This window comes from Fringilla coelebs (assembly GCF_963513975.1).
Source record: "Fringilla coelebs genome assembly, chromosome: 2".
NCBI lineage: Eukaryota > Metazoa > Chordata > Aves > Passeriformes > Fringillidae > Fringilla > Fringilla coelebs.
Window position 1 is genome coordinate 70831784 of NC_140029.1, and position 15024 is coordinate 70846807.

Consider the following 15024-nt stretch of genomic DNA (forward strand, 5'->3'; position numbering starts at 1 on the left):
TCTTTGCTTTCTCCTTCTTTTTAGATAGGGAAAATGAGGAGAGTGGTGGAAGAGCAAGCCTGAGAATCAATAGGGAAATCTGAATTGTCATTAATTACCCCAGATCCAATCTGAGCTGCTGTTTTGTGAGCTCTAACAAGGTTTTCAGGGACACAACTCTTTGGAGTGTTGCCTACAGTTTAGTGTAGCGACCCATCACCCTCAAAGATATTGCTCCTAGAAGGACAACAGACTTTGGATCCTCACTTCAGGAGAAACTGAAGAGATCCTGATGCCATACTGATGTGAATCACCAGTGGTCATGTGCCAAGTGCAACTGCCATAAAAGGTCACCTTTGCCTAAAGGACTTTATTCAGAATCTTTTCAGACCTTCCACTCAGCAAAAGCTAATGAAGTCCCACAGGAATAAAATCATTTTACAGGAGATCCATGCATGGAATGCAGATTTGTTTCCAGTCATCCATCCATCCATCCATCCATCCATATCTCAATAAATTTTGCTCCCTGTCTGAAGCTTGAACCCAACTCTTGCCCATGGTGTGAACACAGTCCTTGTCCGCAATCCTTCCTACAAACAAAGCGTAGAAAACAGCATGAACCTGCAGCATTGATCATTTCCTGTGCTTAGAGGCAAGCCCTCATCAAGAGACAGTGAGGAAGAAGCCTGGGTCGAGGTGCTCTAGTGGGGCAGAAAGTAAAGGGGACATCCATAAAGCTTTTTGAAGAAAACATCCCTATCTCTGTCTAGGGATGCGCAGCTCCTGAGTTGAAGTGCACGGAACAGGTTGATGGCAGCTGCTATTTTAAAATTCATGAAGCCTTAAAGCTTTCCTGGATGATTTCAGAGCTTGGAGATAAGTAGACAAAATAGTCCAACAGGGGGGAGATGCTGATGTAGTAGCAGCCATAATAGTGTGTGATGCTGCACACATCTCTGCTTCTGAAAACCCACTCATCCATCTTGTCAGGGAAAATTGCTGTGATTCTGTTTCATAGCGGAGGTGGTGGGAGGAAAGAGGCAGATGCATATTTTCCTCTGATCAAGGAGAAAAGGCCAGGCTATGCACCACTTACCTCCTGAAGCCACCCTGCCCCCTCTGTGAAGGGCTTAGAGACTGGGAATGGCAAGTATTTAGTAGGAAAGGCATAAGTTGCCATGGCCCAGGAGAAACAAGGCTTTGGAGCTACTCTGCTAGTACTTTTGAGATGCTTTGCCCTCCCTGCCCTAGTGGGCCCTCTTTGCTCAGGACTTTGCTCCAGCTGTACAGGACTGAAGAAAATGCTGGGCTAAAACCTGCTGGGAGTCAGCAGGTTCTTCCTGTGCTTTACCTGCCAGCTCAGGGCTGAAAACTTCTGGGTGAGAGTAGGTCTGTGCCAGCCAGAGGAAGTTCAGACAAACAGCATAAATGCTTAATTTACGTACCTCTACTCAAAAGTGTTATCCAGCGTGGGCCTTAGTTGGAGGAGTATCAGAGCAGCCATCCCTCCCTACCGTCAACACACCCTAATCATCCAGATTCTGCATACATCCCTGAGGGGATCATCCTACTCCTAACATGTGGCTGAAGCAGTCCAGCAGCATGAGAAGCACGGGGTGGAGACAGGAGGTTTTGCACCTTTTGAGCATGGGTGCCTATGTAGCAAGAGCCATCTTTAGCTTTTTCCCATGAGAGAGAGAGAGAGATGAGGAAAATTTATTCCCCTGCTCCTGCCCATCTCTGCCCCTTGAGTGCCCACTGATTCCTGCACAAACTCTTCTGTACCAGGGTGGGGACCCAAGCTCCTGCTTTGCCAGGGGCAGTGGGAGGCACCTGAGTCAGCACCTAGTGTGATTTTTCACCTGGCCGTTGAGGACCATGGTGAGATGCAGACTTGTCCAGTAACATTACCTGCCCCTTTAGCATATTTTGTACCATGTGTGCATGGAACATCTTTAGCAACTTGCTTGGTGAAACTCTGTACTGGATATATCAATAGGAAATAATTTCCTAATACAAAAGCTACAGGTCAAAAAACAACTGAAACTCCACCAGAGTGGTATTTTCTCTTGGAAACAATTTGTTATCTTGGTTTCAAAATGGTGACATTCCACAAATATCCCACTTGTGACTTTTCAATTCCTCTTCAGATTTCCCCGTGGACACATGGTCCATGCAGTGAGTTCAAGTCTGCCAGGGACATGCTCATTCTCACCAACCTCATCATCCTGCTCCCTTCAAGCCCAGAGTCCTAGGCCTGGCAGAGCAACTCTCACAGTGAAGAAATATTTAGCATGCGCTAAGTATTGCATTAACATGTTTAAGCAGTATTTGGTTTGTCCAGGCTGTCACCATGCTTTTGACATGAATTAGCTCCAAGAGTTTTGGACCCAGCTCACAGCCCCCATTTCAGTCTGTTCCTGCAGCTCTGGGTATCAGCTCTCCTGTGCCCTTTGGCAGGGCAGCACAGGCCCTTCAGGGAGGAGACATACAGGTGACATGCCTGGGCTGAAGAGGTGCACACAGCCCTGGGTGGGGAACAATGCTGCGGCACCCACATCCCTGCCCACAGGCTCACACAGACCTCTGGGGCTTCTGCACAGAGCATTGTCTTTAACTTGCTCAGTCTCCCTTCCCCTCAATTACCACCATCAGGAAGACTCAGATGCAGATAAAGAGGGAAGGTGGGCCAGGAAGCTTCAAGGCCCAGGGATCAGAAACAACAGGCACTGCCCACTAACTGCAAGGCACAGCACCTACCTGCCTTTCCTAACACAAGGAAAGAAGGAAGTGGTCTTTTGACTTATCTATGATATTTTAGAAAATAAAACCTTACTGGATTTCCACTTGAGTGAGGGCAGTGAGTTTCCCCTGTACAGATTAATCCACTTCTACACTTTCTACTCAGCATGGAGTAAGATTTCTCACGTAAATAATTCTGAGGCATACTGGAAGGGCAAAACTTAAATTCCATGCTCAGACATTCAGCAAACAGTTAATGAAACCCATTCTAGCATGGTTTAGAGTTTATGTGAAGTAAGAGTAAAGTCTGACCTGTTTTCAATAGCTAAAAACTACTCTGAGAAAGATAAAGGTGTGATTCCTTTTAAATGTGGCTATTTTCTGTCCAAGGAAAAAGTCCTACGCATCAGTCCTTCCTATCATACATCTCCAGAGAAAGCAACAGCCAACCCACACACTCCTCTGCTGTGGATTGCTCAGCACTTTGTTCCACAGCAATCTGTAGGAGAAACTCAACCCTGCTGGTGAATGCTTGGGGCTCAAATGATTAATTCTGTAGGACAGATCTCTAAGGCACATCAGAAATTGGAGCCCATTCCCAACAGCCTATCAGCATTCAAGCTATTACAGGTGCAAGCAAAACAGCAGCTTTGAGGGAGGAAGCAGTTCTGTTATAACCAGAATTCTTACAGACACTTTTATATTTTCATGTTTAATAGAGCTTTTTTTTATCTCCTACAAAGTTTTCCACCAATGGCTTTCCAAGCATTGTATAAAGGCAGGTAATGATTTACATCATTAACACTCCCATTTTACAAATAGGAAATTGAAGCCTCCAGAGAAAATCATATCAGTAGCTTAATATAGAAAACCCCAGGTCCCCCCCCAAAAAAGAAATGGAATTAAAGCCTCCTGGCAAAAGTCCCCTTTCCAACAACCTTTATTTAGTTGCTATGCAGCTTTTTTTCCTTTTTTTTTCTTTAAAAATAACCCAACCAGTGAAATGAGAGAACAGCAAAGAAATGGCAAGCTTTGACATACTTACTTCTACACTGCTGGCATTAGTACAAAAATAAAGATTTTTATTAACTAGTTTACAAAAATAAATTCTATTGAGTCCCAGAGGATGTCATTGGAAGGTTTACTTGACTTTGGAAGATAAAGCCTGTTTGAAACGTCTCTTTAGATCTTGCATGTTGGGAGATTTGGGACGAGGGATGATGGATGACCGCCTCCTGTCCGTGCTGCCGACATGCTGTAGTTTGCTGACCTCCTTGCAAAGGTACTGGAAGACATCACAGACACCCTGGGAGTCCTCGCTGGTGGAGATTTCCAAGAACAGGCTGCCCAGTTCATCTGCCAGCTGTAGTCCCTCTTTTGCCTGAACTTGCCTGGCGTGGAGGAGGTCTGCTTTGTTCCCCACAATAATGATGGGAGTCCTGGCATCAGGGTGCACCTTGCGAATGTGCTGGTAGAGAGGTTGGACGGACTGGTAGCTGCTGTAGTCTGTGATGGAGTAGACCAGCAGGAAGCCCTCTGCCCACTTCACACACCGGGACAGGGAGTCCAGCACCTGCACGCAGTCTTCCTGCACCTGCGGTACAGCAGAGAGCACAGATTCGGCATTAGGTCATGAAAGCATAGGGACCGTAGCACAGCACCATCAAACGGGTCCAAAGGGAAGCCTGAGCTCTGTCTCAGGAGACCAAGTCTGGGAATGCAGGAAATTTGGGCTCAAAAGCTGAGCCTTTGGGTAGCACAGGAGAACCGATTGATCCAAACCATCTCCGTACCTGAATGCATCCCGGCGTGTCTTGGATCTGCACGGCAACGTGGTCCCCGTCCAGATGGACCAGCCGGGAGTAGAGGTTGCCTGGGGAGCAGAGAGCCGTGAGCCGCCGGACGCGGGGCCCCGCCGCGCCCGTCCCCGCCGCGCCCCGCCTCGCCTCACCTGTGTTGGGCTCGTAGTCACCGATGAAACGCTTGGTCAGGAACCGCACGATCATGGCTGAAACACAGAGCGCCGCGTTAGGCGGGACGGACGGGCAGGGGAAGAGGACGGGCAGGGGAAGAGGACGGGCAGCCCCGCACTCACCGCTCTTGCCGACGCCGCGGGCACCCAGCACGGCCAGGCGGACCTGGGCGCCGGGCGGCCCCGGGGGGCACTCGGCGATGGGCGCCAGCAGGAAGGGCTGGGACATGCTCGGCAGGCGCATGGGAGAGGCGGCTCGGCTGCCGGAGGGCTCGCACGGCTCCGCTCGGCTCAGCCGGCAGCGCCCGGAGCGGGCGGCCCCGCCGGCTTTTAAAAGCGCCGGCGGCGGCACCGCCCTAGGGCCGCCCCGCTGCCGCTGCACCGCCCCCCGCGGCACCGCCCCGCCCTCTCGCCCGACTTACCCACCCGGGTTGTACCCCTTCCCCTTTCTCCCACCCTTCCCACTACCAGGACGTGGGGTGGCCCCGGCGGGCACAGAGCAGGGGTCTGGCGGACAGCCTGGGCAGGCCATGCAACCTGCGTCCCACGGTAGGGGCAAGCGCCCTGCTGGACATCCCGCCCCCATCCTAGGAAGACGGGCAAATGCACCCCCTCCCAGCAGTGAGGGACTCCAGTCTTGAAAGAGAGGAAATTATTATTTTACCTCAGACTATTTTGTTTCCCACACCCGAACATATCCCTCTACAGCCAGCGTTGAAAATCCAGCTTGTGGATCAAACTGCTAGCCGTGAAACCTAAGTGGTCTTGATTGGACCCTGTGGGTTTTTGAAGTAGAAAAGTTTTGGAGAAGAATGGTGCTCCACCACGGGCTACCCTTAAATGACCCTCAGACCTGCAAGCAGCTGTGTGGATGTTTCAGTCTCCACAAACCAATGTCCTGGCTCCTGCTTCTGCTCTGTGCTGCCCTGCAACTGTGTAAGTACTTAAAAGATAAATAATCCATTCAGAGGCTGCTTTCATTTTTATTAGGGAGATAGCACATGCCAGCAGGATGCAACATGGAAAAGGACAGTGGATGGTACTCAAATGCACTGATCTCATGGCACGGAGGGATGGAGCCACTGTAAGAGCTGCTGCTGGGCCCTGGATGCAGATGCTTAGACGGCCCAACTGACCTTGGATGCTCACACACAGGCAGCTGAGTTAAGACAATCCTAATTAATATCAGTTAAAATAGTACCTGCAGCAAAGCATGGTGGAAGAAGCACTGTTGATTATTTGCGCTACTTTAGTGCCTAAGAACCCTTATGGGTTTCTTTTCGCTTCCAAAAGCTATTGCCCCTAAAATTTCTACTTTACTCCCCATCATACCAGAAAGCTTTTTTTCTTTTGGGAAAGAAGATTTCTCTTGTATCACTAAAAGCTTTTGGTTTCCATAGGTTCCCGCTATTGTCACCTGCTCCTATTGTCAGGGGATCGCTTGTCTTTGGCCTCACTCACAGAACCAGCAGCAGCTATTTTTATACACCTCTTTACAAAACAGCTATCAGAGTACATTCAGTGGGCCTCTGAAAGAATGCTACTGAACAAGTCTGTTCCAGGCAGAAGATTCCCAGGCACTGAGCTGTGAAAACAGTATTAAACAACTGTCCTTCTCAAACCTTGAGGAGCTGCCTCTTTCTCCTGTACAACTCAAGCTGCTTTGCCTGCTGCTGGAAGCAGCTCCAAAGGGGAAGGGGGGGGTGGTCAAGCAGAGAGATAATGTCGCCCAAGCCCAGGCAGGACACCGTGCGAAGGAATTAATGTCCAGGGTGTGATGGACTATGTCTCTACCAATGCCTACCCAGGTGCAACAGGAGCAGCACAGTAAATTGAAGCAGTTGGGGCCCCGATTAGCTGTCCCCATGCTGCAGAGTAAGAACCACTGGGATGTGTGGGGCTGCAGGCTATTCCAAGGGGCCTTTCTCTGCTCTGCAGGCCCCCCTTGGAAGTGCCAGGCTGTCCGTTTTCACCCACCCTCTGTGGATAGCCTACCCCACTATCCCTATGGCCCATCATGATCCCCTTTCCCTCAGCAACACTGCTCAGTGCCAGGTACGCCATACTGCTGCCTGACACATCTCCCCGTTCCAAGCGCTGGCAACGTTCACCAGCACTACTTTTGGGGGGAGAGTAGGTGGCTTGCTCCTCTGCTAACGGCATGGAGGACATCCTGAGAACATCTGGAGCTTCTTTTTTTTAAATTTCTCTGAGTTCCTAAGCTGTATGGGTGCTGCTGGTGGGAGCAATGTTCCTACCCCTGCAGCCTCTGTACTGACAATGGTTCATCCTCCCCTGTCCCAGTCCTGCCTTTTCACTGACCCTCCCTGCCTGACACTGCCTACACAGTGCTCAGGAAACCTCAAATCCTGGTGTTGCCAATAGGCTAGAAAAGATGAAGCTGACAGCTCAAAAGGCAGCTTCCTTGCTGGTCCTCTAGGAGACAACAGATTTTACCAGGGCTTTTTGGCAAGGAATCAGCAGTAAAGGTTTATGGCTGTAAAGGAGCCTCAGAACAGGACTGCAAGGAACTGGTTACAGCTTATGGGTTTAGTGTGTAAAACCTTCCAGGGCATGGCAAAACTGGTGCCTCCAAACCCTGTAAGGAACATTCTTCATGTTTCAGCTTAGGACTGGAGGTGTCCAGAGAGGCAGCTTTTTCCAATTCACAGATCTCCCTCTGTCGTCAGGATTGTGCAAAAACAGGGCAGCCAAACACATGAGAAGCAAACTTCAGCAGCTGAGATCAGGTACTGAGATCTGTTAAGTGTCTGGACTGTGAAACTTCAGATGAATGTGGAAAACCCCCACTTCACTGAGTGCAACAAACAGGCTACACCTTCGTTTATTTGTCCTGTTTCCAAACAGTAAAAACAAACAAACAAAAAAGGTAATTTTCTTCCTGTACAAACCCAGATTAATTTTCAGTCATTTCTGGGAACCCTGACCAAGAAAGCCTTCCCAACCTCTCTTCCCAGCCCAGACAGGGCTTCCAAATATGCATATATAACCATCTACCGTTGGCATAGTGACCTTAAAAACATTTTTTCTAAATAAATTGCAGTGTGTTGCAATGCAGTGTCTCTGGGAGTACAGCTCTTAAACAAGACCACTGTAATGCCGTCCAGTCTTACTATTCCAATTTGTTGAAAGTAAGTTAAAAAGTTTAGAACTATGTCCCACTTATGATGCTAATCATTTCATCATGCTGCTACAGCTAATCTGCCCTGATTTTGATAAATGAGTACTAACCAAACACAGAACCAAAATAGCTTAGACATGCATGCATGAGAAGCAAATTTAAAATGCCACCACCAGTTTGTATCCAATAGCCTCCCACTTAATTCCTACAAAGCCTAGTGGAAAATGATGCTTATCTTGTAAGGCAAATAATGGCTTTGCTTGTAAGGCAATTTTACATGGCTGTGGAAACTGACAAGCCAAAGAGGTTGATAAAGCTCACAAATCTTGCTGCTCCAAGAAAAGCCCCTTGACCATAAAAGCCAAGTGCATATGGTGCAACAGTGAGGGTTTCAGGATACAGTGGGGCACTCCATGTCCAACACCTCCGGTGAGAGAATACAGCTCTACTGTCATGGAGCAGCCTGCTAAGGGGCAAGCTCCTCCAAGTCACTTCCAAAGTCATTCCACCTATACAGCCTGCTGCATCTTCTGAGATGGGAGCTTGGAGAACTTCAAACATAGCAATCTGCTCACTGGAACTTGGAAACTCCAGCCCATCCAACCTAAAGCCCATCACCCTTAAATACCAGCCCAAGCCAGACCTGAATTCAAGGTCTGAAACCTACATTCCATGAGAATGGGAACACCCACAATAGAGAGTTAGGTAAAAGCAAACCTCATCATCTGTGTTCCTTCCTCCCACACTTACAAGCTGCCCTGCAATTCACTGTTCAGTAACTCTCAACAGTGAACACCTACAAACAGATTGAGGTCACTTGCTTCTCTAGTACTTCTCTCTACACGCAGACATTAGTTTTACATCACTTACTGCAGGTAGCTGAGCAATGCCTGACATGACACGTCAAGGTAAACTATTATTTACCTGTAACTACAAAACAAGCCTGAGACTGTGCGTTTTCAAGGCTAACCAAGCAGATTCCCTTCAGCAGTCTCCAGCAGGCTGCACACTATTTCAAGCAAAGCTCACTAAACCAGCACTGGTTAGTAAACAGTCAGCTGCAGACCTTCCATTTGAGAACTGCACAGGTGGCACTGGGCTTTTGTGAGACATCAGTAAATCTGGGACGAGAGGAATTCACTGCAGTGTTCAACAGGCATGCAATAAGCATATAAAATGCAAGCGTTTAGTAGCTATACCAGCCAATTAAAATGTTAAAAATCAAAATACAAAGGCTGGCAGTTTTGGAATTAAACTCTTGTTTCTAAACTACCACTATTCTGTAAGAAGGCTTATTGGCACAGGGATGCTGTAAACATTATTTTGCAGGTTACACTGGTGGAAGACCAAAATTTTCCTACAGACATTTCCCTAGACATTGTTGACAAAAATTGCAAAAATTTCAACAATTCCTCAGTATTCACGATGCCCCTTAGCCAAAACCTTGTATAAATGAAATCTGAAACACTATCTCTTTTCCTACCAAAAAAAAAAAATTAAAAAAAATCAAGCCTTCAAGTGGCACTGGGCAGTTCTTGATACAAGTTCTAGTCTGCTGGTGAAATATTCCATGTCCTCTCATAATAGCTCATGATCACTACTAAGCACTAGCAAATGTGTCAGTGTTCCTAGCATTTGTCATCTATACGAATGATGGAACTTGTCAGCAAAAGCTGCAGATGATTTAAATGACTAAGCATCATGGTCAATGCAAGCTAAATAAATAAACTTCAATAAAAGAAGGTTTCTAAAGCATCTGTTCAAACAAAAAAGCCCCAAACCCAACTAAATGAATCAGCCACAATCACATACACTTGTCCAAAACCATATCTTTATTTTTTAAACATACATTATGCCATGAATTCATAAGGAATTGGCTCCAGCAGCTCTGGATCCTTGCCATTAGTTCTCACAAAGTGTGCTTCTCTTGGTGGAGCAGGCTGTAAACAGAAAAATAAAAAAGGAAAACTCATGACATTAGAGCTCAAAAGCATCTTTTCAGAAAATAACAATTTGTCAACCATTTAGTGCCTTATTATGTAAAATTACAGCAACTTTACCATTCCTAGTCTCATAAATCTGATTCAAAGAATAGCAGTAAGAAAATGATCTGGCAGAAAATGTGCCTGACTCTTGCTACTGAATTAAAAAAACTATGCTTTACTCTCTGCAGCTCACCAACCCAATGAACATGCAGTGATGTATCCTGCAGCTCCAAAAGCAACAGCCATTACCTCTTCTCTGAAATCTGGTTATTAATTCTTTCCTTCAAGAGTTACAATAGAACCTGTTGCAACCAAAAATTCAACTAAACCAAAGACTCTACTGACCCTAAAACCATCCAGAGCTGCTGCTGCAGACAAGTAACGACACAGGAAGCACCCAAGCCTTTGTTCAAGGCTACAACTACAATTTTCATCCGGCACAGAGCAGTTCTGCTCAGGCACCAAGCATCCCAGACAGCCCAAATGCCGACACACTGCGAGAGGCCACTACTCCAAGAATTCAGTCATCTCCTGCACAAGGATTGTGACCTCAACAGAAACATTACCTGACGTTTTAGTTGAACCCAAATGCCTTTTTCTTTTGCTTCCTTTTTCTTCCTTTCATTTTCCTTCACACGCTGCAGAAAGCTGTCTCTGCTCTTGGAATGTTTAATATGCTCAATACGCACATTAATTCTCTTGGCCAGAATCTTGCCCCTAAGAAAGGCAGGCAGTTTTTAATCTTCACTTGAAAAAGGTCACATTAAATCAAGACTTACAGACCTTACAGAACTAACTCCATAAGCTCTATTACAGGTAATTTTTCTTTAAAGGGCAGTATTGCAAAACACAGCTGCAGATGCACATCAGATATAACTTACATCCAACTAAAAGATTATTATTATATAACAATGTGCTGACAATTTCAAATTAAAATTGTAGAGAATACGTATTTTTAGCCTCTTAGCATACAAACAAGTAATTTTATTACCAATGCACAGCAGTCAAGCCCCTGGAACTAAAAAAAAGCCATTTGTCTTTTTCTGACTAACCTGTACAAAATTCAGCTGAATACACCTACATACTAGTATTTAAAAAGGGCTTCAATACCAGCACACTGGCTGAGAAGCCCTGCTAGGTAATGTGACTTTAGCACTGGTAAGAGAAACAAAAATGTTTCCTCTGACAGGATCCAAGTCAAATGAGCATCATTTGCTTGGGTTATAAAAAGGAAATACACTTTACCCACCTTGAATGACCAATCAAGACAAGAACTGTCTAACTGGTAAAGTGAAAGGAGGGTGCAACCACAGTTCAACTTTCTCAAATACCAAGTTTGAATACGTAGAATTTCATTACTTACTTAACCTGCTTGTTAACAATAATGCCCACGGCGTGCTGAGTAACATTATACACCCTTCCAGTCTTGCCATGGTAACACTTGTGGGGCATGCCTTTTTGAACAGTACCCATGCCCTGTTAAGAAGCAAAAAGAAAAAAAAAGGGGGAGAGGGGAAAAAAGTAGCATCAAGGATTTTTCTTTAAGAAGTGATTTAGAGTATACATTTCAAATTATTTGAGATTTATTATAAAATATTCCCATTTCATCCTAAAGTTGGAATTTATCACCATGGACTTTGCATCTGAAGACTACCAAATTTTGCTATGTCAGTTCTGGTAGCTTTCAGTGTCGGTGAAATGACAGATCACTTTGCTTACAAGACAAGCAAGCAATCACAAGAGACATTCATCATCAAGCTCCAGCGTGTGAGGAAGTGTCAATTCTGAACAATACATTCTCCAAGTCAAAACAACAAACCAGCAAATTAAACACCATCTTCCGTGTGACTGCTACAAGAGCATGGCATTCCAAGTGAAACCAAAGGATTGAACCAAATAGGAATCCTTAATGAAAGGCTTTCACATTCACTGCAACTCAGTTGTGAAAGTGCAGTTGACTTTAAAAAAGTCCTAAAATATACCAAGTGACAGGAAATGCTCCTTCACTCTTCCCCCCCTTTATTAATATATATGATGCATCCTCACATTTATTTCTTGATTTCTAGTATAGCTTTGCAATCACCTAACTATGAACTGCCCCACCACAAATCATAGCTCATAACAGAGTATCTACTAAGTGACAGCGGTGGCTCCTAGGAAAGTTGTACCAGTAGGCAACTCATATATTGGCTATGGCATACTTTACTCCCCTTTTTCAGCTGAACACACCATAACAAAGCACACCTAAATTATATGTACCTACAAAACCCCACGTACACCAGCATATGACACTGAAGTGCTACTACAGCTCTGGTAGCACTGTCATTCCAATATTGCTCCCTAAGTGAGCAGCAGGCACTTGTGTTGACACATGTGACCCCAGCGACAAGAGAGTCCACCCTGAGGAGCTGGAGACTGCTCAGGGCCACACTGCTTCAGCTTTTAGTCACACAGCACTGCAGAAAGTACCTTGATATCAACTATGTCACCCTTCTTGTAGATCCGCATATAGGTAGCCAGAGGGACCACTCCTGTTAAGAGATACAAATTTGGATACTTAGGAACAGATCATGCATTTGATACAGTTTTCCTAAATACCTCAAAAATCAAACCATGCTTTTTTAAAGCGGTAGTTACACACTTCACACACTCCAAATTTTTTAAATGCCCAGCTAAAGAAAAATTAGATTTGTGTTCTGAATGTCAAAACTGAAGAGACATTAAACTATTTATCAATATAAATGCATCTGCTTATTGATCAGAGGAAAAAACCCTCTACTTTTCAAGTAACTGCTGAAATACTTTCCTCACCTTCAAATTAATTTTTCAAGCACTGACAGAATTAGCACTGTGGCTGCTGTCAAACAACCAGAATACCAAAGCACTTACAGCAAGAGCTCAGAGTTCTGTGTAGTTCTATTGTTTTTAGCCCAAGTTGTCAGAAATCCCTTGGCACAAGCCCTTGTTTCACAGCCCATCCCCAGGGACTGCAGCTGTCCATCAGGTCAGTAAGTGGATGCTGTGCTGGTACTGCAAGGGACACTCACCATGCTTGCGGAAGGGCCTCGAGAACATGTAACGCGTCCCCCTCCTCTTTCCCTTTGTGTTCGTCATTTTGGCTGGTTACTGTAAAAAACGAAGGCAAATTATTCAGAACTACTAGTTCAGTCACCACAAAGCTGATGGAATTTTCAGGGATTTCAGATTAATAGAGTCTTTAAACCTATTCAGAATGACACGGCTTCAATTCAATGGGATTCACTTAAGCATCCAAAGAAATCAGAGCTTATAGGACCACAGCTTAACTCAGGTTAGAATGGAATGCCTGCTTACAGCAAGGTCTACTATGAGATCAAACCAAGCTACTCAAGAACTTTCTCCACTCAGGTTTTGAAACTCTTCAGGGATTAAAGAATATGCAGCATTAAAGGGACCCAGAAGGACCTCCAAGAGCAACTCTTGGCTCTGTGGAGAACACCTGAAGAGTCACAGCATGTACTTGAGAGCACTGCTCACAAGATTACTGAACTCTCTAGGGCTAGTGCTGTGACCAGCTTCCCCAGGAAGCCCGTTCCAGTGCCCAACCACCTTCGGGGTGAAGAACCCTGATACCCAAAACTTCCCCTGACACATCTTTATGCCACTTCCTTAGCTCCCATCTCTGGTCACCACAAAGATCAGTGCCTGCCCCTCCACTTCCACTCATGCAGAAGCTGTAGAGATGAGATCTCCCCAGAGACCTCAGCTGATCCTTGTATTACTTTCCCTCAAATCCTTAATGCACAGCCTTCCTAGGGAGCATATTTGGAGGCCTGGCTGTCACCATTAACATTATTCCACTTATATGCAGTGTCAGCGTCTTCTTCTGACTTCAGCTGGTTGTTTCATGTTCCTTCCACATGCCCTTGCCAGACACCAAGATGTGTGCCCCTCGATGACGTCCGTGCCCCAAGCCCTAAGCCCCTCCTTACAAGGCATCCACAAGGCAGGATCTCCACATTTATAGGCCACTATTACGTCTGACACAAGCCTCACACGCTCCGCAGGCCTACGCGGCCATCCGGGGTTGTCGGCCCCGAGGAGCCGCCTCTGTGTCGCCTTCCCTGCCCCGACACCCCGCCGGGGTGGCCGGGCCCGCCGCCACGTGCTGCAGGGCTGCTGCTCCGCACCTGCACCCGCCGCGGGCCTCGGCGGCCCCTTCTTCCCTCAGCACCCCCTTCTTCCCTCAGCACCCTCAGCGCGCCCCTCCCGCCCGCCCGCTCCCCCGCCACCCGCCCGTCACGGCCACCCGCAACCCGCGGCCTCCTCGCTCCCCCACTCCCCGCCCTAGGAAGGCCATGGTGCTCCCATGAGGACCGGCGGCTCCCTCGCCCGCCCCTGCCGGCAGCGGGACCCCTCCGGCCGCGTTCCCGCTCCGTGTCCCCGCCACCCCGCGTCCCCAGCGCGTCCCCCGGAGCGGCGGAGGGGCGCGGGAGCTCACCGTGCGTGCGCACAAAATGGCGCCCCGGCTCCAAAGGAAGGGGGCGGCGCCGCGCCCGCCCTTAACAGCGGGGCCTTGGCGGGGCTGCCCGCGCCGCGCCTGACGGGAAGGGAACGGCCGGAGGGGCAGCGCGTCCCGGGATGCTGATCCCGGAAAACAGCCGCGGCACAAGGCTGGCCCTGCGGCTAGAGCAGGGACGAGCGCCGGGGCTTTCAGGGCTGTGCATGTGTTTTCATGGCAACGGGCAGAAAGCGATGCACAGGAAGTTCCAGATGAAAGTGAGGAAGAGCATGTTTCCTGTGCAGCGACCGCGCACTGGAGCAGAACGCCCAGAGAGGTTGTGGAGCCTCCCTCACTGGAGCGATCCAAGAAGGGTCTGGACGCAATCCTGCGCCATGTGCTGTGGCATGGCCCTGCTGGAGCAGGGAGTCTGGCCCAGATGCCCCACGGCGGTCCCTTCCAGCCTGACGCACCCTGTCACTCTGGGAGGGGGTGGGAGAGGTTTGGCAGCGGGAATGTCGGGAGCGGGGAAGACGAGCGAGGTGTCTGTCAGGGATCCCGAGGAGCGAGTCCTGCGGTGAGCAGCTGGCCCGCCATCCTTAAGGAAACCAGTTTGGAAATGTAAAACGTAAGCAGGCAGCTGGGTGTTTTACGACATGAAGATAGTACGCCAACATTTAAATTCGCGGCAGTGTGAGCCTGCCGGCGCTGCCGTGTGTCAGTC

The 15024-nt window shown here is 47.6% G+C and overlaps 2 protein-coding genes across 3 annotated transcripts; both read right to left on the reverse strand.

Annotated features, from left to right (window-relative positions):
• Nucleotides 1-3560: 3560 nt before the first annotated feature.
• Nucleotides 3561-4937, reverse strand: RASL11A (RAS like family 11 member A; the record flags this gene model as incomplete). Of its 2 annotated transcripts, XM_084227028.1 has the most annotated exons (4): nucleotides 3561-4315; nucleotides 4515-4594; nucleotides 4673-4729; nucleotides 4817-4937. In XM_084227028.1, 4 exons carry the CDS (start codon nucleotides 4935-4937, stop codon nucleotides 3863-3865), a joined length of 711 nt encoding a protein of 236 aa, XP_084083154.1. In that variant the 3' UTR covers nucleotides 3561-3862. The 2 variants fall into 2 exon arrangements, with proteins under 2 accessions (XP_084083154.1, XP_084083153.1); XM_084227027.1 differs by having other exon boundaries at nucleotides 4673-4937.
• A 4707-nt stretch (nucleotides 4938-9644) lies between these two features.
• Nucleotides 9645-14352, reverse strand: RPL21 (ribosomal protein L21). The gene is made up of 6 exons (XM_084225506.1): nucleotides 14301-14352; nucleotides 12868-12946; nucleotides 12290-12351; nucleotides 11184-11296; nucleotides 10387-10537; nucleotides 9645-9775 (listed from the first exon to the last, which is right to left on the reverse strand). Exons 2-6 carry the CDS (start codon nucleotides 12932-12934, stop codon nucleotides 9686-9688), a joined length of 483 nt encoding a protein of 160 aa, XP_084081632.1. The 5' UTR covers nucleotides 12935-12946; nucleotides 14301-14352; the 3' UTR covers nucleotides 9645-9685.
• Between the last annotated feature and the right edge of the window lie 672 nt (nucleotides 14353-15024).

Bases quoted from the DNA above. Each gene is read 5' to 3' on its own strand.
- RPL21 (XM_084225506.1), bottom strand. From the start codon at position 12,934: ATGACGAACACAAAGGGAAAGAGGAGGGGGACGCGTTACATGTTCTCG. The intron at 11,297-12,289 runs GTACTTTCTGCA...GCTTCTTAACAG, and splicing joins GTGACATAGTTGATATCAAG to GGCATGGGTACTGTTCAAAA. The intron at 9,776-10,386 runs GTAATGTTTCTG...TTCTGTTTACAG, and splicing joins GGGTTCAACTAAAACGTCAG to CCTGCTCCACCAAGAGAAGC.